The sequence below is a fragment of the Salmo trutta genome, chromosome 12 (genome assembly GCF_901001165.1).
Source record: "Salmo trutta chromosome 12, fSalTru1.1, whole genome shotgun sequence".
Taxonomy (NCBI): Eukaryota; Metazoa; Chordata; class Actinopteri; order Salmoniformes; family Salmonidae; genus Salmo; species Salmo trutta.
The window spans coordinates 80,469,564-80,494,726 of NC_042968.1; the positions used below are offsets into that span (position 1 = coordinate 80,469,564).

The 25,163-nt window shown below is 47.2% G+C and overlaps 1 protein-coding gene across 1 annotated transcript; it reads left to right on the forward strand.

The window, feature by feature from the left end:
• Positions 1-200: 200 nt before the first annotated feature.
• On the forward strand, positions 201-19,572 carry LOC115204336 (ephrin type-B receptor 4). The gene is made up of 7 exons (XM_029769835.1): positions 201-566; positions 709-822; positions 14,372-14,619; positions 15,230-15,445; positions 16,699-17,042; positions 17,511-17,669; positions 18,110-19,572. Exons 1-7 carry the CDS (start codon positions 515-517, stop codon positions 18,213-18,215), a joined length of 1,239 nt encoding a protein of 412 aa, XP_029625695.1. The 5' UTR covers positions 201-514; the 3' UTR covers positions 18,216-19,572.
• The last annotated feature ends 5,591 nt before the right edge of the window (positions 19,573-25,163 follow it).

The following is a 25,163-nucleotide window of genomic DNA, read 5'->3' on the forward strand; positions in this document are numbered from 1 at the left end:
AGAGAGAGGAGAGAGAGAGAGAGAGAGAGGAGAGCGAGAGAAAGAGAGAGAGAGAGAGAGAGAGAGAAAGAGGGAGAGAGAGAGAAAGAGGGAGAGAGAGAGAGAGAGAGGCAGGTGCCCAGTAGCTATAGGGCTGTACAGTCCTACTAGGATGGGGCCAAAGGAAGTCTCACTAATGGAGGCCTCCAGCCCAGTGCAGCAGACACAGACACACAGTCAGTAACACAGAGCAGAGTGGCTCCTGAATGGGGGATAACAGTAGAGGAGGGCCCAGGGTCAAGGCATTACTTCATTTACCAGTCATGTATTGTGTCTGAGACAGATACCAAATGAGCTTGTTTGTGACACTTAAAATCTCCCAGGGAGAGACAGTGTTATGTCACTGGGCTAACCACCTTTCTTCCCTTCTCTCCCTCTATCGCTCTTTCTCTGACTCCTTGGCGCTTTTCTCTCGTTCCCCCTCTCCCTCCTTCCTCTCCCACACTCGGGTCTTTTCCACAGCAGACACAGTAGAATGAAGGACCCAGAGCTGAGTGACAAACATGGACAGTACCTCCTGGGCCAAGGTGAGTACACACACACACACACACACACACACGCAAATAGTGCATACAGATTTGTTGAAAGTCATGTTATTCATATTTTAGTCAGTATGTGACCATGGCTGGTTGGTCGTTTAATTCCCCCACTCCCCCCTCCTCTCCCCAGGAGTCAAGGTCTATATTGACCCCTTTACCTACGAGGACCCTAACGAAGCCGTACGGGAGTTTGCCAAGGAGATCGACGTTTCCTTTGTCAAGATCGAGGAGGTCATTGGTGCCGGTGGGTCTCAGGCTGTCTCTCTGTGATATTATTAAACAGACTGGTGGATAGGCTGTCTCTCTGTGATATTATTAAACAGACTGGTGGATAGGCTGTCTCTCTGTGATATTATTAAACAGACTGGTGGATAGGCTGTCTCTCTGTGATATTATTAAACAGACTGGTGGATAGGCTGTCTCTCTGTGATATTATTAACAGACTGGTGGATAGGCTGTCTCTCTGTGATATTAAACAGACTGGTGGATAGGCTGTCTCTCTGTGATATTATTAAACAGACTGGTGGATAGGCTGTCTCTCTGTGATATTATTAAACAGACTGGTGGATAGGCTGTCTCTCTGTGATATTATTAACAGACTGGTGGATAGGCTGTCTCTCTGTGATATTAAACAGACTGGTGGATAGGCTGTCTCTCTGTGATATTAAACAGACTGGTGGATAGGCTGTCTCTCTGTGATATTATTAAACAGACTGGTGGATAGGCTGTCTCTCTGTGATATTATTAAACAGACTGGTGGATAGGCTGTCTCTGTGATATTATTAAACAGACTGGTGGATAGGCTGTCTCTCTGTGATATTATTAAACAGACTGGTGGATAGGCTGTCTCTCTGTGATATTATTAAACAGACTTGTGGATAGGCTGTCTCTCTGTGATATTATTAAACAGACTGGTGGATAGGCTGTCTCTCTGTGATATTATTAAACAGACTGGTGGGTAGGCTGTCTCTCTGTGATATTATTAAACAGACTGGTGGATAGGCTGTCTCTCTGTGATATCAAACAGACTGGTGGATAGGCTCTCTCTGTGATATTATTAAACAGACTGGTGGATAGGCTGTCTCTCTGTGATATTATTAAACAGACTGGTGGATAGGCTGTCTCTCTGTGATATTATTAAACAGACTTGTAACGTTCGGCGTCAGGTAACGAGGAAGCGGACCAAAATGCAGCTGGGAGCGAACACATGTTTATTCTTTTACACCGAAATAAACACGTACACAAAATCAAGAAAATACCGATACGTTAGCTGCTCAAAATCAAAGAGACAACAACCCACAAACATCGTGGGGGGAAAAGGAACTTAAATATGATTCCCCAATCAGAGGCAACTAGCGACAGCTGTCTCTGATTGGGAATCGACAGAACCCAACATAGAAATACGCCCCAAAGCAAGGCTATACCAAAACATAGAAAATAAACTATAGAAATGCCACACCCTGACCAAAATAGAAGAGTTCACCTGGTCAGGGCGTGACAGTACCCCCCCTCCAACGGTGCGTACTCCCGGCGCACCAACCTAAAGTCTATTAGGGGGGGGGACCCGGGTGGGCGCCTCACCCTCGGTGGAGGCTCTGGCCCGGGCGTGTTTCTCCCCCTGCCTCCACCCTAGCCCTACCCCTCTGGCCCGGACTGGACCACGGTGGAGCGGCATGCTCAGGCTCCGGAGCGGAGCCGCCGACCGGAACAGGACTGGTCACCGGTGGACCGGACACAGACCGTGCCGGACTGTGGACACGCGCCGTGGGCCTGGTGCGGGGAACAGGGACGGGCCGGACAGGACCGGGGACACGCACCACCAACCTGGTGCGGGGAGCAGGGACGGGCCGGACTGGCCTGGGGACACGCACCACCAACCTGGTGCGGGGAGCAGGGACGGGCCGGACAGGACTGTGGACACGCACCACTAACCTGGTGCGGGGAGCAGGAATGGGCCGGACAGGACTGGGGACACGCACCATTAACCTGGTGCGGGGAGCAGGGACGGGCCGGACTGGACTGGGGACACGCACCACTGGCTTGGTGCGGGGAGCAGGGACGGGCCGGACTGGACTGGGGACACGCACCACTGGCTTGGTGCGGGGAGCAGGGACGGGCCGGACTGGACTGGGGACACGCACCACTGGCTTGGTGCGGGGAGCAGGGACGGGCCGGACTGGACTGGGGACACGCACCACTGGCTTGGTGCGGGGAGCAGGGACGGGCCGGACTGGACTGGGGACACGCACCACTGGCTTGGTGCGGGGAGCAGGGACGGGCCGGACAGGACTGGGGACACGCACCACTAACCTGGTGCGGGGAGCAGTGACGGGCCGGACTGGACTAGGGACGTCTGGCAGCTCGGGACAGTCTGGGCAGTCTGGCCACTCCGGCAGTTCAGGGCAGTCTGGCCACTCCGGCAGTTCAGCGCAGTCTGGCCACTCCGGCAGTTCAGCGCAGTCTGGCCACTCCGGCAGTTCAGCGCAGTCTGGCCACTCCGGCGACTGTTGACTGGCGGGCAGCTCCGACGACTGTTGACTGACGGGCAGCTCCGACGACTGTTGACTGGCGGGCAGCTCCGACGACTGTTGACTGGCGGGCAGCTCCGACGACTGTTGACTGGCGGGCAGCTCCGACGACTGTTGACTGGCGGGCAGCTCTGGTGACTGTTGACTGGCGGGCAGCTCCTGCCCCGTCAAACAGCCCTTGTGCCCCCCCCTAAAAAATTCTTGGGGATGCCTCTCGGTCTCCCTAAACTCTTCCATCGCCCTGGAAATGCTCCTCCTTAACTCGGCCCATGTCCATCCTTCCTCTTCGTTCCTCTGCTGCTTGGTCCTGGTTTGGTGGGTTGTTCTGTAACGTTCGGCGTCAGGTAACGAGGAAGCGGACCAAAACGCAGCTGGGAGCGAACACATGTTTATTCTTTTACACCGAAATAAACACGTACACAAAATCAAGAAAATACCGATACGTTAGCTGCTCAAAATCAAAGAGACAACAACCCACAAACATCGTGGGGGGAAAAGGAACTTAAATATGATTCCCCAATCAGAGGCAACTAGCGACAGCTGTCTCTGATTGGGAATCGACAGAACCCAACATAGAAATACGCCCCAAAGCAAGGCTATACCAAAACATAGAAAATAAACTATAGAAATGCCACACCCTGACCAAAATAGAAGAGTTCACCTGGTCAGGGCGTGACAAGACTGGTGGATAGGCTGTCTCTCTGTGATATTATTAAACAGACTGGTGGACAGGCTGTCTCTGTGATATTATTAAACAGACTGGTGGATAGGCTGTCTCTCTGTGATATTATTAAACAGACTGGTGGATAGGCTGTCTCTCTGTGATATTATTAAACAGACTGGTGGATAGGCTGTCTCTCTGTGATATTATTAAACAGACTGGTGGATAGGCTGTCTCTCTGTGATATTATTAAACAGACTGGTGGATAGGCTGTCTCTCTGTGATATTATTAAACAGACTGGTGGATAGGCTGTCTCTCTGTGATATTATTAAACAGACTGGTGGATAGGCTGTCTCTGTGATATTATTAAACAGACTGGTGGATAGGCTGTCTCTGTGATATTATTAAACAGACTGGTGGATAGGCTGTCTCTCTGTGATATTATTAAACAGACTGGTGGATAGGCTGTCTCTCTGTGATATTATTGAACAGACTGGTGGATAGGCTGTCTCTCTGTGATATTATTAAACAGACTGGTGGATAGGCTGTCTCTCTGTGATATTATTAAACAGACTGGTGGATAGGCTGTCTCTCTGTGATATTATTAAACAGACTGGTGGATAGGCTGTCTCTCTGTGATATTATTAAACAGACTGGTGGATAGGCTGTCTCTCTGTGATATTATTAAACAGACTGGTGGATAGGCTGTCTCTCTGTGATATTATTAAACAGACTGGTGGATAGGCTGTCTCTCTGTGATATTATTAAACAGACTGGTGGGTAGGCTGTCTCTCTGTGATATTATTAAACAGACTGGTGGATAGGCTGTCTCTCTGTGATATTATTAAACAGACTGGTGGATAGGCTGTCTCTCTGTGATATTATTAAACAGACTGGTGGATACGCTGTCTCTCTGTGATATTATTAAACAGACTGGTGGATAGGCTGTCTCTGTGATATTATTAAACAGACTGGTGGATAGGCTGTCTCTCTGTGATATTATTAAACAGACTGGTGGATAGGCTGTCTCTCTGTGATATTATTAAACATACTGGTGGATAGGCTGTTTCTCTGTGATATTATTAAACAGACTGGTGGATATGCTGTCTCTCTGTGATATTAAACAGACTGGTGGATAGGCTGTCTCTCTGTGATATTATTAAACAGACTGGTGGATAGGCTGTCTCTGTGATATTAAACAGACTGGTGGATAGGCTGTCTCTGTGATATTAAACAGACTGGTGGATAGCCTATCTCTGTGATATTAAACAGACTGGTGGATAGGCTGTCTCTCTGTGATATTAAACAGACTGGTGGATAGGCTGTCTCTCTGATATTAAACAGACTGGTGGATAGGCTGTCTCTCTGTGATATTAAACAGACTGGTGGATAGGCTGTCTCTCTGTGATATTAAACAGACTGGTGGATAGGCTGTCTCTCTGTGATATTAAACAGACTGGAAGATAGGCTGTCTCTCTGTGATATTAAACAGACTGGTGGATAGGCTGTCTCTCTGTGATATTAAACAGACTGGTGGATAGGCTGTCTCTCTGTGATATTATTAAACAGACTGGTGGATAGGCTGTCTCTCTGTGATATTATTAAACAGACTGGTGGATAGGCTGTATCTCGGTGATATTAAACAGACTGGTGGATAGGCTGTCTCTCTGTGATATTATTAAACAGACTGGTGGATAGGCTGTCTCTGTGATATTAAACAGACTGGTGGATAGGCTGTCTCTCTGTGATATTAAACAGACTGGTGGATAGGCTGTCTCTCTGTGATATTATTAAACAGACTGGTGGATAGGCTGTCTCTCTGTGATATTATTAAACAGACTGGTGGATAGGCTGTCTCTCTGTGATATTATTAAACAGACTGGTGGATAGGCTGTCTCTCTGTGATATTATTAAACAGACTGGTGGATACGCTGTCTCTCTGTGATATTATTAAACAGACTGGTGGATAGGCTGTCTCTGTGATATTATTAAACAGACTGGTGGATAGGCTGTCTCTCTGTGATATTATTAAACAGACTGGTGGATAGGCTGTCTCTCTGTGATATTATTAAACATACTGGTGGATAGGCTGTTTCTCTGTGATATTATTAAACAGACTGGTGGATATGCTGTCTCTCTGTGATATTAAACAGACTGGTGGATAGGCTGTCTCTCTGTGATATTATTAAACAGACTGGTGGATAGGCTGTCTCTGTGATATTAAACAGACTGGTGGATAGGCTGTCTCTGTGATATTAAACAGACTGGTGGATAGCCTATCTCTGTGATATTAAACAGACTGGTGGATAGGCTGTCTCTCTGTGATATTAAACAGACTGGTGGATAGGCTGTCTCTCTGATATTAAACAGACTGGTGGATAGGCTGTCTCTCTGTGATATTAAACAGACTGGTGGATAGGCTGTCTCTCTGTGATATTAAACAGACTGGTGGATAGGCTGTCTCTCTGTGATATTAAACAGACTGGAAGATAGGCTGTCTCTCTGTGATATTAAACAGACTGGTGGATAGGCTGTCTCTCTGTGATATTAAACAGACTGGTGGATAGGCTGTCTCTCTGTGATATTATTAAACAGACTGGTGGATAGGCTGTCTCTCTGTGATATTAAACAGACTGGTGGATAGGCTGTCTCTCTGTGATATTATTAAACAGACTGGTGGATAGGCTGTCTCTGTGATATTAAACAGACTGGTGGATAGGCTGTCTCTGTGATATTAAACAGACTGGTGGATAGGCTGTCTCTCTGTGATATTATTAAACAGACTGGTGGATAGGCTGTCTCTCTGTGATATTATTAAACAGACTGGTGGATAGGCTGTCTCTCTGTGATATTATTAAACAGACTGGTGGATAGGCTGTCTCTCTGTGATATTATTAAACAGACTGGTGGATACGCTGTCTCTCTGTGATATTATTAAACAGACTGGTGGATAGGCTGTCTCTGTGATATTATTAAACAGACTGGTGGATAGGCTGTCTCTCTGTGATATTATTAAACAGACTGGTGGATAGGCTGTCTCTCTGTGATATTATTAAACAGACTGGTGGATAGGCTGTTTCTCTGTGATATTATTAAACAGACTGGTGGATATGCTGTCTCTCTGTGATATTAAACAGACTGGTGGATAGGCTGTCTCTCTGTGATATTATTAAACAGACTGGTGGATAGGCTGTCTCTGTGATATTAAACAGACTGGTGGATAGGCTGTCTCTGTGATATTAAACAGACTGGTGGATAGCCTATCTCTGTGATATTAAACAGACTGGTGGATAGGCTGTCTCTCTGTGATATTAAACAGACTGGTGGATAGGCTGTCTCTCTGATATTAAACAGACTGGTGGATAGGCTGTCTCTCTGTGATATTAAACAGCTTGGTGGATAGGCTGTCTCTCTGTGATATTAAACAGGACTGGTGGATAGGCTGTCTCTCTGTGATATTAAACAGACTGGAAGATAGGCTGTCTCTCTGTGATATTAAACAGACTGGTGGATAGGCTGTCTCTCTGTGATATTATTAAACAGACTGGTGGATAGGCTGTTCTCTCTGTGATATTATTAAACAGACTGGTGGATAGGCTGTCTCTCTGTGATATTATTAAACAGACTGGGTGGATAGGCTGTCTCTCTGTGATATTAAACAGACTGGTGGATCGGCTGTCTCTCTGTGATATTATTAACAGACTGGTGATAGGCCTGTCTCTCTGTTGATATTAAACAGACTGGTGGATATGCTGTCTCTCTGTGATATTAAACAGACTGGTGGATAGGCTGTCTCTCTGTGATATTATTAAACAGACTGGTGGATAGGCTGTCTCTCTGTGATATTATTAAACAGACTGGTGGATAGGCTGTCTCTCTGTGATATTATTAAACAGGACTGGTGGATAGGCTGTCTCTCTGTGATATTATTAAACAGACTGGTGGATAGGCTGTCTCTCTGTGATATTATTAAACAGACTGGTGGATAGGCTGTCTCTCTGTGATATTAAACAGACTGGTGGATAGGCTGTCTCTCTGTGATATTATTAAACAGACTGGTGGATAGGCTGTCTCTGTGATATTAAACAGACTGGTGGATAGGCTGTCTCTCTGTGATATTAAACAGACTGGTGGATAGGCTGACTCTCTGTGATATTATTAAACAGACTGGTGGATAGGCTGTCTCTCTGTGATATTAAACAGACTGGTGGATAGGCTGTCTCTCTGTGATATTAAACAGACTGGTGGATAGGCTGTCTCTCTGTGATATTATTAAACAGACTGGTGGATAGGCTGTCTCTCTGTGATATTATTAAACAGACTGGTGGATAGGCTGTCTCTCTCTGATATTAAACAGACTGGTGATAGGCTGTCTCTCTGTGATATTATTAAACAGACTGGTGGATAGGCTGTCTCTGTGATATTAAACAGACTGGTGGATAGGCTGTCTCTCTGTGATATTAAACAGACTGGTGGATAGGCTGTCTCTGTGATATTAAACAGACTGGTGGATAGGCTGTCTCTGTGATATTAAACAGACTGGTGGATAGGCTGTCTCTGTGATATTAAACAGACTGGTGGATAGGCTGTCTCTCTGTGATATTAAACAGACTGGTGGATAGGCTGTCCCTCTGTGATATTATTAAACAGACTGGTGGATAGGCTGTCTCTCTGTGATATTATTAAACAGACTGGTGGATAGGCTGTCTCTCTGTGATATTATTAAACAGACTGGTGGATAGGCTGTCTCTCTGTGATATTATTAAACAGACTGGTGGATAGGATGTCTCTCTGTGATATTATTAAACAGACTGGTGGATAGGCTGTCTCTCTGTGATATTATTAAACAGACTGGTGGATAGGCTGTCTCTCTGTGATATTATTAAACAGACTGGTGGATAGGCTGTCTCTCTGTGATATTATTAAACAGACTGGTGGATAGGCTGTCTCTCTGTGATATTATTAAACAGACTGGTGGATACGCTGTCTCTCTGTGATATTATTAAACAGACTGGTGGATAGGCTGTCTCTGTGATATTATTAAACAGACTGGTGGATAGGCTGTCTCTCTGTGATATTATTAAACAGACTGGTGGATAGGCTGTCTCTCTGTGATATTATTAAACAGACTGGTGGATAGGCTGTTTCTCTGTGATATTATTAAACAGGACTGGTGGATATGCTGTCTCTCTGTGATATTAAACAGACTGGTGGATAGGCTGTCTCTCTGTGATATTATAAACAGACTGGTGGATAGGCTGTCTCTGTGATATTAAACAGGACTGGTGGATAGGCTGTCTCTGTGATATTAAACAGACTGGTGGATAGCCTATCTCTGTGATATTAAACAGACTGGTGGATAGGCTGTCTCTCTGTGATATTAAACAGACTGGTGGATAGGCTGTCTCTCTGATATTAAACAGACTGGTGGATAGGCTGTCTCTCTGTGATATTAAACAGACTGGTGGATAGGCTGTCTCTCTGTGATATTAAACAGACTGGTGGATAGGCTGTCTCTCTGTGATATTAAACAGACTGGAAGATAGGCTGTCTCTCTGTGATATTAAACAGACTGGTGGATAGGCTGTCTCTCTGTGATATTAAACAGACTGGTGGATAGGCTGTCTCTCTGTGATATTATTAAACAGACTGGTGGATAGGCTGTCTCTCTGTGATATTATTAAACAGACTGGTGGATAGGCTGTCTCTCTGTGATATTAAACAGACTGGTGGATAGGCTGTCTCTCTGTGATATTATTAAACAGACTGGTGGATAGGCTGTCTCTGTGATATTATTAAACAGACTGGTGGATAGGCTGTCTCTCTGTGATATTAAACAGACTGGTGGATAGGCTGTCTCTCTGTGATATTATTAAACAGACTGGTGGATAGGCTGTCTCTCTGTGATATTATTAAACAGACTGGTGGATAGGCTGTCTCTCTGTGATATTATTAAACAGACTGGTGGATAGGCTGTCTCTCTGTGATATTATTAACAGACTGGTGTATACGCTGTCTCTCTGTGATATTATTAAACAGACTGGTGGATAGGCTGTCTCTGTGATATTATTAAACAGACTGGTGGATAGGCTGTCTCTCTGTGATATTATTAAACAGACTGGTGGATAGGCTGTCTCTCTGTGATATTATTAAACAGACTGGTGGATAGGCTGTTTCTCTGTGATATTATTAAACAGACTGGTGGATATGCTGTCTCTCTGTGATATTAAACAGACTGGTGGATAGGCTGTCTCTCTGTGATATTATTAAACAGACTGGTGGATAGGCTGTCTCTGTGATATTAAACAGACTGGTGGATAGGCTGTCTCTGTGATATTAAACAGACTGGTGGATAGCCTATCTCTGTGATATTAAACAGACTGGTGGATAGGCTGTCTCTCTGTGATATTAAACAGACTGGTGGATAGGCTGTCTCTCTGATATTAAACAGACTGGTGGATAGGCTGTCTCTCTGTGATATTAAACAGACTGGTGGATAGGCTGTCTCTCTGTGATATTAAACAGACTGGTGGATAGGCTGTCTCTCTGTGATATTAAACAGACTGGAAGATAGGCTGTCTCTCTGTGATATTAAACAGACTGGTGGATAGGCTGTCCCTCTGTGATATTATTAAACAGACTGGTAGATATGCTGTCTCTCTGTGATATTAAACAGACTGGTGGATAGGCTGTCTCTCTGTGATATTATTAAACAGACTGGTGGATAGGCTGTCTCTCTGTGATATTATTAAACAGACTGGTGGATAGGCTGTCTCTCTGTGATATTAAACAGACTGGTGGATAGGCTGTCTCTCTGTGATATTAAACAGACTGGTGGATAGGCTGTCTCTCTGTGATATTAAACAGACTGGTGGATATGCTGTCTCTCTGTGATATTAAACAGACTGGTGGATAGGCTGTCTCTCTGTGATATATTAAACAGACTGGTGGATAGGCTGTCTCTCTGTGATATTATTAAACAGACTGGTGGATAGGCTGTCTCTCTGTGATATTATTAAACAGACTGGTGGATAGGCTGTCTCTCTGTGATATTATTAAACAGACTGGTGGATAGGCTGTCTCTCTGTGATATTATTAAACAGACTGGTGGATAGGCTGTCTCTCTGTGATATTAAACAGACTGGTGGATAGGCTGTCTCTCTGTGATATTATTAAACAGACTGGTGGATAGGCTGTCTCTGTGATATTAAACAGACTGGTGGATAGGCTGTCTCTCTGTGATATTAAACAGACTGGTGGATAGGCTGTCTCTCTGTGATATTATTAAACAGACTGGTGGATAGGCTGTCTCTCTGTGATATTAAACAGACTGGTGGATAGGCTGTCTCTCTGTGATATTAAACAGACTGGTGGATAGGCTGTCTCTCTGTGATATTATTAAACAGACTGTTGGATAGGCTGTCTCTCTGTGATATTATTAAACAGACTGGTGGATAGGCTGTCTCTCTCTGATATTAAACAGACTGGTGGATAGGCTGTCTCTCTGTGATATTATTAAACAGACTGGTGGATAGGCTGTCTCTGTGATATTAAACAGACTGGTGGATAGGCTGTCTCTCTGTGATATTAAACAGACTGGTGGATAGGCTGTCTCTGTGATATTAAACATACTGGTGGATAGGCTGTCTCTGTGATATTAAACAGACTGGTGGATAGGCTGTCTCTGTGATATTAAACAGACTGTTGGATAGGCTGTCTCTCTGTGATATTAAACAGACTGGTGGATAGGCTGTCCCTCTGTGATATTATTAAACAGACTGGTGGATAGGCTGTCTCTCTGTGATATTATTAAACAGACTGGTGGATAGGCTGTCTCTCGGTGATATTAAACAGACTGGTGGATATGCTGTCTCTCTGTGATATTATTAAACAACACTGGTGGATAGGCTGTCTCTCTGTGATATTAAACAGACTGGTGGATAGGCTGTCTCTCTGTGATATTAAACAGACTGGTGGATAGGCTGTCCCTCTGTGATATTATTAAACAGACTGGTGGATAGGCTGTCTCTCTGTGATATTATTAAACAGACTGGTGGATAGGCTGTCTCTCTGTGATATTAAACAGACTGGTGGATAGGCTGTCTCTCTGTGATATTATTAAACAGACTGGTGGATAGGCTGTCTCTGTGATATTAAACAGACTGGTGGATAGGCTGTCTCTCTGTGATATTAAACAGACTGGTGGATAGGCTGTCTCTCTGTGATATTATTAAACAGACTGGTGGATAGGCTGTCTCTCTGTGATATTATTAAACAGACTGGTGGATAGGCTGTCTCTCTGTGATATTATTAAACAGACTGGTGGATAGGCTGTCTCTCTGTGATATTATTAAACAGACTGGTGGATACGCTGTCTCTCTGTGATATTATTAAACAGACTGGTGGATAGGCTGTCTCTGTGATATTATTAAACAGACTGGTGGATAGGCTGTCTCTCTGTGATATTATTAAACAGACTGGTGGATAGGCTGTCTCTCTGTGATATTATTAAACAGACTGGTGGATAGGCTGTTTCTCTGTGATATTATTAAACAGACTGGTGGATATGCTGTCTCTCTGTGATATTAAACAGACTGGTGGATAGGCTGTCTCTCTGTGATATTATTAAACAGGACTGGTGGATAGGCTGTCTCTGTGATATTAAACAGACTGGTGGATAGGCTGTCTCTGTGATATTAAACAGACTGGTGGATAGCCTATCTCTGTGATATTAAACAGACTGGTGGATAGGCTGTCTCTCTGTGATATTAAACAGACTGGTGGATAGGCTGTCTCTCTGATATTAAACAGACTGGTGGATAGGCTGTCTCTCTGTGATATTAAACAGACTGGTGGATAGGCTGTCTCTCTGTGATATTAAACAGACTGGTGGATAGGCTGTCTCTCTGTGATATTAAACAGACTGGAAGATAGGCTGTCTCTCTGTGATATTAAACAGACTGGTGGATAGGCTGTCTCTCTGTGATATTATTAAACAGACTGGTAGATATGCTGTCTCTCTGTGATATTAAACAGACTGGTGGATAGGCTGTCTCTCTGTGATATTATTAAACAGACTGGTGGATAGGCTGTCTCTCTGTGATATTATTAAACAGACTGGTGGATAGGCTGTCTCTCTGTGATATTAAACAGACTGGTGGATAGGCTGTCTCTCTGTGATATTATTAAACAGACTGGTGGATAGGCTGTCTCTCTCTGATATTAAACAGACTGGTGGATATGCTGTCTCTCTGTGATATTAAACAGACTGGTGGATAGGCTGTCTCTCTGTGATATTATTAAACAGACTGGTGGATAGGCTGTCTCTCTGTGATATTATTAAACAGACTGGTGGATAGGCTGTCTCTCTGTGATATTATTAAACAGACTGGTGGATAGGCTGTCTCTCTGTGATATTATTAAACAGACTGGTGGATAGGCTGTCTCTCTCTGATATTAAACAGACTGGTGGATAGGCTGTCTCTCTGTGATATTATTAAACAGACTGGTGGATAGGCTGTCTCTGTGATATTAAACAGACTGGTGGATAGGCTGTCTCTCTGTGATATTAAACAGACTGGTGGATAGGCTGTCTCTCTGTGATATTATTAAACAGACTGGTGGATAGGCTGTCTCTCTGTGATATTAAACAGACTGGTGGATAGGCTGTCTCTCTGTGATATTAAACAGACTGGTGGATAGGCTGTCTCTCTGTGATATTATTAAACAGACTGGTGGATAGGCTGTCTCTCTGTGATATTATTAAACAGACTGGTGGATAGGCTGTCTCTCTCTGATATTAAACAGACTGGTGGATAGGCTGTCTCTCTGTGATATTATTAAACAGACTGGTGGATAGGCTGTCTCTGTGATATTAAACAGACTGGTGGATAGGCTGTCTCTCCGTGATATTATTAAACAGACTGGTGGATAGGCTGTCTCTCTGTGATATTAAACAGACTGGTGGATAGGCTGTCTCTCTGTGATATTATTAAACAGACTGGTGGATAGGCTGTCTCTCTGTGATATTAAACAGACTGGTGGATAGGCTGTCTCTCTGTGATATTAAACAGACTGGTGGATAGGCTGTCTCTCTGTGATATTATTAAACAGACTGGTGGATAGGCTGTCTCTCTGTGATATTATTAAACAGACTGGTGGATAGGCTGTCTCTCTGTGATATTAAACAGACTGGTGGATAGGCTGTCTCTCTGTGATATTATTAAACAGACTGGTGGATAGGCTGTCTCTGTGATATTAAACAGACTGGTGGATAGGCTGTCTCTCTGTGATATTAAACAGACTGGTGGATAGGCTGTCTCTCTGTGATATTATTAAACAGACTGGTGGATAGGCTGTCTCTCTGTGATATTATTAAACAGACTGGTGGATAGGCTGTCTCTCTGTGATATTAAACAGACTGGTGGATAGGCTGTCTCTCTGTGATATTAAACAGACTGGTGGATAGGCTGTCTCTCTGTGATATTATTAAACAGACTGGTGGATAGGCTGTCTCTCTGTGATATTAAACAGACTGGTGGATAGGCTGCTGTACTATCAGGTATGTACTGTACTGACTCATGTTTCCGCTGCTTGTCTCTAGGGGAGTTTGGGGAGGTGTGTCGGGGCAGGCTGAAGGTCCCAGGAAAGAAGGAGAACTACGTGGCCATCAAGACCCTGAAGAGTGGCTACACGGACAAACAGAGGCGGGACTTCCTGTCGGAGGCTAGCATCATGGGCCAGTTCCAGCACCCCAACATCATCCACCTGGAGGGCATCATCACTGCTTCCTGTCCTGTCATGATCCTCACTGAGTTCATGGAGAACGGAGCGCTTGACTCCTTCCTTAGGGTCAGTCTATATACCGTCTCTGAGCCTTGCACACACAGAGAAACGCACGCAGACACACACACACACACACATACACACACACAAACACACACACACAGACACACACACAAACACACACACACACACATACACACACACAGACACACACACAAACACACACACACACATACACACACACACACAGACACACACAAACACACACAGACACATACACACACACAGACACACACACACAAACACACACAGACACATACACACACACAGACACACACACATACACACACACACACATACAGACACACACACACACAGACACACACACAAACACACACACACACATACACACACACACACATACACACACAGACACACACACATACACACACACACACACACACACACACACATACACACACAAACACACACACACACAGACACACACAAACACACACAGACACACACAAACACACACACACACTCAACCCTTTCCTTATGGGTCATTATTTCACTGTGTCACTTCTGGTCTCTGACTCTCCCTCAACCCATCCCTCTTACACACATATTGAATTGTTTCTCCCAGATCTCTAACTCTTTGGTCTCTCCTCTGTAGTTGAACGATGGTCAGTTCACTCCCATCCAGCTGGTGGGCATGCTGCGTGGCATCGCGTCGGGCATGAAGTATCTGTCTGAGATGAGCTACGTCCACAGAGACCTGGCCGCCCGCAACATCCTGGTCAACAGTAACCTGGTGTGTAAGGTGTCTGACTTCGGCTTGTCCCGTTTCCTCCAGGAGAACTCCTCAGACCCCACCTACACCAGCTCTCTGGTGAGACTACTGCACCCTGTTCTTCCCATTGTGTGTGTGTGCATATGGTAATGGTGTGTGGTTGTTGACTATATAAGGTCATGGTGTGTGGTTGTTGACCCCATATGGTAATGGTGTGTGGTTGTTGACTACAGATGGTCCTGGTGTGTGGTTGTTGACTATATGGTCATGGTGTGTGGTTGTTGACTATATATGGTCATGGTGTGTGGTTGTTGACCCCATATGGTCATGGTGTGTGGTTGTTGACTATATATGGTCCTGGTGTGTGGTTGTTGACTCCATATGGTCATGGTGTGTGGTTGTTGACTATATATGGTCCTGGTGTGTGGTTGTTGACTCTATATGGTCATGGTGTGTGATTGTTGACTATATATGGTCCTGGTGTGTGGTTGTTGACTATATATGGTCCTGGTGTGTGGTTGTTGACTCCATATGGTCATGGTGTGTGGTTGTTGACTATATATGGTCCTGGTGTGTGGTTGTTGACTCTATATGGTCATGGTGTGTGGTTGTTGACTATATATGGTCCTGGTGTGTGGTTGTTGACTCCATATGGTCATGGTGTGTGGTTGTTGACTATATATGGTCCTGGTGTGTGGTTGTTGACTCTATATGGTCATGGTGTGTGGTTGTTGACTATATATGGTCCTGGTGTGTGGTTGTTGACTATATATGGTCCTGGTGTGTGGTTGTTGACTCTATATGGTCATGGTGTGTGGTTGTTGACTATATATGGTCCTGGTGTGTGGTTGTTGACTATATATGGTCCTGGTGTGTGGTTGTTGACCCCATATGGTCATGGTGTGTGGTTGTTGACTATATATGGTCATGGTGTGTGGTTGTTGACTATATATGGTCATGGTGTGTGGTTGTTGACCCCATATGGTCATGGTGTGTGGTTGTTGACTATATATGGTCCTGGTGTGTGGTTGTTGACCCCATATGGTCATGGTGTGTGGTTGTTGACAATATATGGTCCTGGTGTGTGGTTGTTGACTATATATGGTCCTGGTGTGTGGTTGTTGACTCCATATGGTCATGGTGTGTGGTTGTTGACTATATATGGTCCTGGTGTGTGGTTGTTGACTATATATGGTCCTGGTGTGTGGTTGTTGACCCCATATGGTCATGGTGTGTGGTTGTTGACTATATATGGTCATGGTGTGTGGTTGTTGACTATATATGGTCCTGGTGTGTGGTTGTTGACTATATATGGTCATGGTGTGTGGTTGTTGACTCCTGTCTTCTATCAGGGTGGTAAGATCCCTATCCGCTGGACCGCCCCAGAGGCCATCGCCTTCAGGAAGTTCACCTCAGCCTCCGACGCCTGGAGCTACGGCATCGTCATGTGGGAGGTCATGTCATTCGGAGAGAGGCCCTACTGGGACATGAGTAACCAGGACGTGATCAACGCCATAGAGCAGGACTACCGCCTACCCCCACCCCCTGACTGCCCCACCCACCTCCACCAGCTGATGCTGGACTGCTGGCAGAAGGAGCGCTCGGCCCGCCCTCGCTTTGCCGCCATCGTCAGCGCCCTGGACAAGCTGATCCGCAACCCTGCCTCGCTCAAGATCATGGCCCAGGAGGGTGCAGGGTGAGTGGGTACAGAGCTATAGGCGAGAGGGCTGGGTGTGGTGGGTGTGTGGAGAGTCAGAGAAGGTAGTGTGGATTTAAACACAAAGCCTGAGGTAAAGACAGGGAAATGACTGTCTAACCAGCTGGAGTACTGTATGTCCTGTCCCCTAATAGAGCCCCAGTCTCCACTACTTCATTCCTAGAATACAGTCCTGTCTTTCAGAGAGACAGTCTACTGTCTCTCCTCTGTCCTGCTCCTCTGTCCTGCTGTGACCTGTCAGGCTCTAGCTGTGCCTATCCTCTCCCCCTCTCCCTCCCCAAATACTGACCTGTCACTCACAGCCTGGCCCATGCCCCCTCCCCTCCACCAGCCATTGTTGTTGCCTGTCACTTATGCAGCCTTAGATCCCGCCCCTACTCCGTAGACCTGCCTGTGAGGCCCCTGGTGTGTGTGTGACGTGTCCTTGTGTGTGTCCCCTGTCCCCAGGCCGTCCCACCCCCTGCTGGACCAGCGGGCCCCCCCGGCCCCCTCAGCATGTGGCTCCGTGGGGGAGTGGCTGAGGGCCATCAAGATGGAGCGCTACGAGGACAGCTTCCTCCAGGCTGGATTCACCTCTGTAGACCTGTTGGCCCAGATCACTGCTGAGTGAGTTCACACCTACAACAATGTAGCTGTCTGTCTGTCTGTCTGCCTGCCTGCCTGCCTGCCTGCCTGCCTGCCTGTCTGTCTGTCTGTCTGTCTGTGCGTCAGTCAGTCTGTCTGTCTGCCTATCTGTCTGTCTGTCTGCCTATCTGTCAGTCTGTCTGCCTATCTGTCTGTCTGTCTATCAGTCTGTCTGTCTGTCTGTCTGCCTATGCATCAGTCTGTCTATCTGTCTGTCTGTCTGTCTGTCTGTCTGTCTGTCTGTCTGTCTGTCTGCCTATCTGTCTGTCTGTCTGTGCGTCTGTCTGTCTGTCTATCTGTCTGTCTGCCTATGCGTCAGTCAGTCTGTCTGTCTGTCTGCCAATGCGTCAGTCTGTCTGTCTGTCTCTGTCTGTCTGTCTATCTGTCTGTCTGTTTATCTAACAGTATGGCCTTGTCCTCAGGGACCTGCTGCGTCTGGGAGTGATCCTGGCTGGACATCAGAGGAAGATCCTGTCTAGCATCCAGACTCTGACCATGACCAAGAGCCCTGGAACCATACGCTTCTAACCCCAGCACAACTCACCTTGACCCTTGACCCAACACAGACACCAGCACGCACACACCACACAGAACATCACACGCCCATGGACCTATCCAGCACCCTGTGGTTCTGCACCCACGCAGTTCCTCACCCTGGCACCAGTCCCTTCTTAGACATGAAGTCCATCAGTGTAGTGACAGAGCCTCAATACGAACTTATTCTACAAGCTGTTCAACCTGTCCTTATTGACCACCGAGCGGTCAGTCAGGCCCGGTGCTGGGATCTGGTGGGAGACTGGCTCACTACTCCTCCTCTGCTTCACTGCTTCAATGTTTACCTGTGGTCCTGAAGCACAGATCAACGCCAACCTAAGGACTACAGCTTTTCTATTGGTGTATTTCATGATGAAGAATATGAACTAGCCAGTAGCGGACTACGCTACTGCAACATGGTGACACTTTCACAAATGTTGTGTCTTGGATTATTCATCCATGTGGATTATACGATGAGGTGATAACAGCTCTTTCAATGGCCTGGAAAATGTGTGTTTGGACTCTTATCAGATGGATCACGTTTTCCTTTGGTTTCAAAATGCCTTGCATTTCCTCAGGTGTTATGGGTAATGTAGGCATTTAGACCAGAACAGACTGTAGTCATACAAGCATTCCTCTCCTCATCTTCCTCAGTGACTGTGCATGACTCTCCTGGGTCAGCTGTGTGGGAGGAGAGCAGGTTGAACAGAGAAGTTGGGTTTTTTAGTCAGACATAGAGATCTCTGTCTGACTACACCTCTGCTCCTCTCAGAAGCTGCAGTACTTCCTGTGTTTCTCTTGGGGTATGGCTGGCTGGGCATTTCCACTTCCTGTTGCTGCTGGACTGGGCAGCTCACTTCCACACACTCAGACTGAAGGAGGTAACTGACCGTGGTCAACGAGACCAAGAGAACACTGCTTAAGTATTTTCTAATTGGACGACTTGACCTGGAGACATCAGTCTGGCCTCTCATTACTTGGTTGATATTATTGGTGGTGTGTTTCCGTCTTGCTCGAGTGCCATTTGATCTTCCATGTGAATTGAAATCAAAATGCCTTTTCTATAAAGCGGAAAGCCCTCCCAGGGTGATACAGTTAGATCTACCATACAAAGTCCCTTCAGATGCCACCAGTTTCACATGTTTATGTTTGGGGAGATTGTGTGCTTCCTTGTTCACTAAAGGATTGTGGGTAAGTGGTCTTCACATTGAGGATCTGTTATGAAAACAGGGACCTATCTTTTATAAAGTTGCCTTTTAAAATATTGTGTAGATAAGTATGTTTTGATTCCCCCATCCTTTCTGTGTGTAATGTGTATTCAGTCCCAATAAAGACACACCCGTGTTTATCACCCAGGACTCCTGCTCCTCTTTTAACAGGCAACTGAGCTTGTTATAACACACACATTACACACTCCCTTTAGAGTTCTCAAATGCACACACATTAATGCACCCACACACACACACACACACACACATACAATGTGAAACACAAGTAAGCCCACACACTCTCATGCATACTAAGTGAAGCATCCCAAAAATGGAGTACACACACACATTCACACATATACACAGCCAACTTCAGTATATTATCCATATTCCTGTAATCGTTTTAAGGTGATCTGTTTCTTTGGCAGCTCTTGTTTCAAACATTCCTCCCCACAGATACTGTGACCTCCACAGTGAGGGAGTGGGAGGGGGGTTGTGGTTTGGGAATTGAGCCTACACCCCCCCAACCCTCACCCATTTCAGTTTATCTCCCTCACGGACATTCCTCTCTCTCCTGCTCCTTCCTTCAGAGGGACAACCCGTACCCCAGAGACCTCTCAGCTTGTCCTTGACTCTGTTCTCTGACCCTCTCCTGTGTGTTCTCAGCCCTTAGTCCTCCGGAGTAGTGCTCTGCTCTCACCCTGCTACTAACTACCCTGTTAACAGCACGTCCACTGCCCCATCTCAGAGCAGCCCACAGAGAGCTCACCACAGACTCTGTTCTCTGACTCTCTCTCTCTGTCTCTCTCTGTCTCTGTCTCTCTCTCTCTACCGCACCTGCTGTCTCGACCTCTGAATGCTTGGCATTGAAAAGCCAACTGACATTTACTCTTGAGGCACTGACATGTTGCACCCTCTACAACCACTGTAATTATTATTTGACCCTGCTGGTCATCTTGAGGAATATAAGAACATTCTGGCCTTAATGGCCATGTACTCTTATAATTTCCATCCGGAACAGCCAGAAGAGGACTGACCGCCCCTCAGAGCCTGGTTCCTCTCCACCCAGTACAGTCAGAAGAGGACTGACCGCCCCTCAGAGCCTGGTTCCTCTCTACCCAGTACAGCCAGAAGAGGACTGGCCGCCCCTCAGAGCCTGGTTCCTCTCTACCCAGTACAGCCAGAAGAGGACTGACCGCCCCTCAGAGCCTGGTTCCTCTCTACCCAGTACAGACAGAAGAGGACTGACCGCCCCTCAGAGCCTGGTTCCTCTCTACCCAGTACAGCCAGAAGAGGACTGACCGCCCCTCAGAGCCTGGTTCCTCTCTACCCAGTACAGCCAGAAGAGGACTGACCGCCCCTCAGAGCCTGGTTCCTCTCTACCCAGTACAGCCAGAAGAGGACTGACCGCCCCTCAGAGCCTGGTTCCTCTCTACCCAGTACAGCCAGAAGAGGACTGACCACCCCTCAGAGCCTGGTTCCTCTCTACCCAGTACAGCCAGAAGAGGACTGACCACCCCTCAGAGCCTGGTTCCTCTCTACCCAGTACAGCCAGAAGAGGACTGACCACCCCTCAGAGCCTGGTTCCTCTCTACCCAGTACAGTCAGAAGAGGACTGACCGCCCCTCAGAGCCTGGTTCCTCTCTACCCAGTACAGCCAGAAGAGGACTGGTCGCCCATCAGAGCCTGGTTCCTCTCTACCCAGTACAGTCAGAAGAGGACTGACCACCCATCAGAGCCTGGTTCCTCTCTACCCAGTACAGCCAGAAGAGGACTGGCCACCCCTCAGAGCCTGGTTCCTCTCTACCCAGTACAGCCAGAAGAGGACTGACCGCCCCTCAGAGCCTGGTTCCTCTCTACCCAGTACAGCCAGAAGAGGACTGGCCACCCCTCAGAGCCTGGGTCCTCTCTACCCAGTACAGCCAGAAGAGGACTGACCGCCCCTCAGAGCCTGGTTCCTCTACCCAGTACAGCCAGAAGAGGACTGACCGCCCCTCAGAGCCTGGTTCCTCTCTACCCAGTACAGCCAGAAGAGGACTGACCGCCCCTCAGAGCCTGGTTCCTCTCTACCCAGTACAGCCAGAAGAGGACTGACCGCCCCTCAGAGCCTGGTTCCTCTCTACCCAGTACAGCCAGAAGAGGACTGGCCGCCCCTCAGAGCCTGGTTCCTCTCTACCCAGTACAGCCAGAAGAGGACTGACCGCCCCTCAGAGCCTGGTTCCTCTCTACCCAGTACAGCCAGAAGAGGACTGACCGCCCCTCAGAGCCTGGTTCCTCTCTACCCAGTACAGCCAGAAGAGGACTGACCGCCCCTCAGAGCCTGGTTCCTCTCTACCCAGTACAGCCAGAAGAGGACTGACCGCCCCTCAGAGCCTGGTTCCTCTCTACCCAGTACAGCCAGAAGAGGACTGACCGCCCCTCAGAGCCTGGTTCCTCTCTACCCAGTACAGCCAGAAGAGGACTGACCGCCCCTCAGAGCCTGGTTCCTCTCTACCCAGTACAGCCAGAAGAGGACTGACCACCCATCAGAGCCTGGTTCCTCTATACCCAGTACAGCCAGAAGAGGACTGGCCGCCCATCAGAGCCTGGTCCTCTCTACCCAGTACAGCCAGAAGAGGACTGACCGCCCCTCAGAGCCTGGTTCCTCTCTACCCAGTGCAGCCAGAAGAGGACTGACCGCCCCTCAGAGCCTGGTTCCTCTCTACCCAGTACAGCCAGAAGAGGACTGACCGCCCCTCAGAGCCTGGTTCCTCTCTACCCAGTACAGCCAGAAGAGGACTGACCGCCCCTCAGAGCCTGGTTCCTCTCTACCCAGTACAGCCAGAAGAGGACTGACCGCCCCTCAGAGCCTGGTTCCTCTCTACCCAGTACAGCCAGAAGAGGACTGGTCGCCCCTCAGAGCCTGGTTCCTCTCTACCCAGTACAGCCAGAAGAGGACTGGTCGCCCCTCAGAGCCTGGTTCCTCTCTACCCAGTACAGCCAGAAGAGGACTGGTCGCCCCTCAGAGCCTGGTTCCTCTCTACCCAGTACAGCCAGAAGAGGACTGACCGCCCCTCAGAGCCTGGTTCCTCTCTACCCAGTACAGCCAGAAGAGGACTGACCGCCCCTCAGAGCCTGGTTCCTCTCTACCCAGTACAGCCAGAAGAGGACTGACCGCCCCTCAGAGCCTGGTTCCTCTCTACCCAGTACAGCCAGAAGAGGACTGGCCGCCCCTCAGAGCCTGGTTCCTCTCTACCCAGTACAGCCAGAAGAGGACTGACCGCCCCTCAGAGCCTGGTTCCTCTCTACCCAGTACAGCCAGAAGAGGACTGACCGCCCCTCAGAGCCTGGTTCCTCTCCACCCAGTACAGCCAGAAGAGGACTGGCCACCCCTCAGAGCCTGGTTCCTCTCTACCCAGTACAGCCAGAAGAGGACTGACCGCCCCTCAGAGCCTGGTTCCTCTCTACCCAGTACAGCCAGAAGAGGACTGACCGCCCCTCAGAGCCTGGTTCCTCTCTACCCAGTACAGCCAGAAGAGGACTGACCGCCCCTCAGAGCCTGGTTCCTCTCTACCCAGTACAGCCAGAAGAGGACTGACCGCCCCTCAGAGCCTGGTTCCTCTCTACCCAGTACAGTCAGAAGAGGACTGACCGCCCCTCAGAGCCTGGCTCCTCTCTAGGATTCTTCTTCGTTTTCTAGGGAGTTTTTCCTAGCCACTGTTCTTCTACATCTGCATTGCTTGTTGTTTGGTGTTTTAGGCTGGGTTTCTGTATAGAACATCTGCTGATTTCAAAAGCGCTTTATAAATACATTTGATTGATTTATTGACTTCCTCACACAGACTATAATCTTCATCTGGGTGTTGGGTTTTTCAAAGCATTAAAGATAATGTATGTGCTTCTATTATCTGTGTTGTTGCTGAGTCAGTCCCAGGTCCCATGGCCCTCCTGTGCCCTGCACTCTGCTGTTTCAGAGGAAGTGTGTCACAGAGGCTTTCATGTGCTGCAAATAAACAATGAGAGGATGACCCCTCCAAGCCCACTGACCTCTGACCCTTCCCCCAATGTAAAACAATAAATGCCCTTTCCAGACCCACACTTCGAACCAAATCAACATTTATTGGGGGTTGCTGTAGAAATCTGCCATTCAGTCCTGCTGTTAAATCCCCTCGCAAACAAAAGAGTTGTAGAGTCCCAGTTTGAAATGGTTTTATAATTGGATATTTTCAACATAGGCAGTCCCAGGCGGTGTGCGTCCATATGGGTGCGAGTGGGGTCCATATGGGTGCGAGTGGGTGTGTGTGAGAGATAGATGGGTAGTGAGCTAGCTCTGGTTCCTAGTGTCTGTCTGCGTGACCTTTAACCCCTATCTGAATGCCTATCCATTAGGGCTGTTGTTGAAGAGATAAAAGACTGGGCCAATCAGGTTTCAGCACTTAAAGGATTGTGTCATTCCCCTTACATTCCTGTGTGCACTCAAGTGTGGAGCCAGGGTGGTGGGGGCCTAGGGTGGTGGGGGCCTAGGGTGGTGGGGGCCTAGGGAGAGACAGAGCAGAAAGACAGGTGTGTATGTGCGTGTGAGAGAGTCTGTGTATATAGTGGAGGTTGTTAAGAACTGTGTCTGCTTACTTTATAACAATCATTCCATATAGACATCTTCTTCAGACTCTAAGGAAAGTACCTCTTGGTAGTTGGGGACTAACGTTACAGCATTTAGTTTTATCTATTCAATTAGAAGTATGTCCATCCATCTCTCTGTCAACCAGTCTGTCTTGTGTCCACAATCAGTCTTTACTCAAGCTTACGTTTGTGTTTATATAGTCACCATCACATATCCCTCATCCCCCTTGTCTGTCAATAACTTCCTCTATCCATCTTTCCCCCTGTCCACACATCCACGCCATCCCATCTTGTCCCCTGTCCCTTTATCTCTCCCATGTTGCAAGATATTCCCCCACCATCTGAGGAGGAAACAAAGGGGCCTTCCTGCACAACCTGGACTCAAGGGTAGAAGTAACATAGTAAATGTAAATCTGGGACTCTCCAATTAGTATGATGTGTTATGAATTACAATTCATATGATATGTTACGAATTTGCTAACGTTAGCTAGGCTAGGGGTTAGGGTTATGGATTAAGGTTAGGTTTAGGAGTTAGGTTAAAGGGTTAAAGGGTTAAAGTTAGGGGAAGGGTTAGCTAATATGCTAAGTAGTTAAAAATGAGCTAAAAAGTAGTAAATAGTTGCAAAGTTGCTAATTAGCTAAAATGCTAAAGATTCGACCACGCAATCTTTGGGTTGCTAGATGTTCGGGTTATACTCCCACCAATAACCGTACTTTTGTTTTTGCCTTAAGTAACCTTGTTTTAGGTAAACATACCAAACCTAACATAGTAATTTGGTGTCCCGGATTTACATTTACTATGTTACGTCTAGTCTATGAGACTAGGCTGTCCTGCCACACATACCCTGCCTCCCCCTCCCAGGTCTGCCCTGTGCTGAAACTCAAGTCACAGGCTTCTAGGCCCCTCTGGCTCTTCTGGGAACAGGGGAGTAGTGAACGGGAAAACACTAGAGTTATTCCAAGAAAAATCTAAAAAGAGTCAGAATCAATGACTTTATGTGAGAGGAGTTATATGACGTGATATATTTATGTGTGTGTGTCTGTAAATGTGGCCATGGTCTATAGCTGAGTGCCTGTGATGACCTCATAACTTTCTTATCAAGGTGTGTTCTGTTTAAAGGATGAGCTTGGCCAG

Coding starts and splice junctions, on each gene's coding strand:
- LOC115204336 (XM_029769835.1), top strand. CDS start 515: ATGAAGGACCCAGAGCTGAGTGACAAACATGGACAGTACCTCCTGGGC. Junction 567..708: donor ACAGTACCTCCTGGGCCAAG/GTGAGTACACAC, acceptor TCCTCTCCCCAG/GAGTCAAGGTCTATATTGAC. Junction 17,043..17,510: donor ATGGCCCAGGAGGGTGCAGG/GTGAGTGGGTAC, acceptor CCCTGTCCCCAG/GCCGTCCCACCCCCTGCTGG.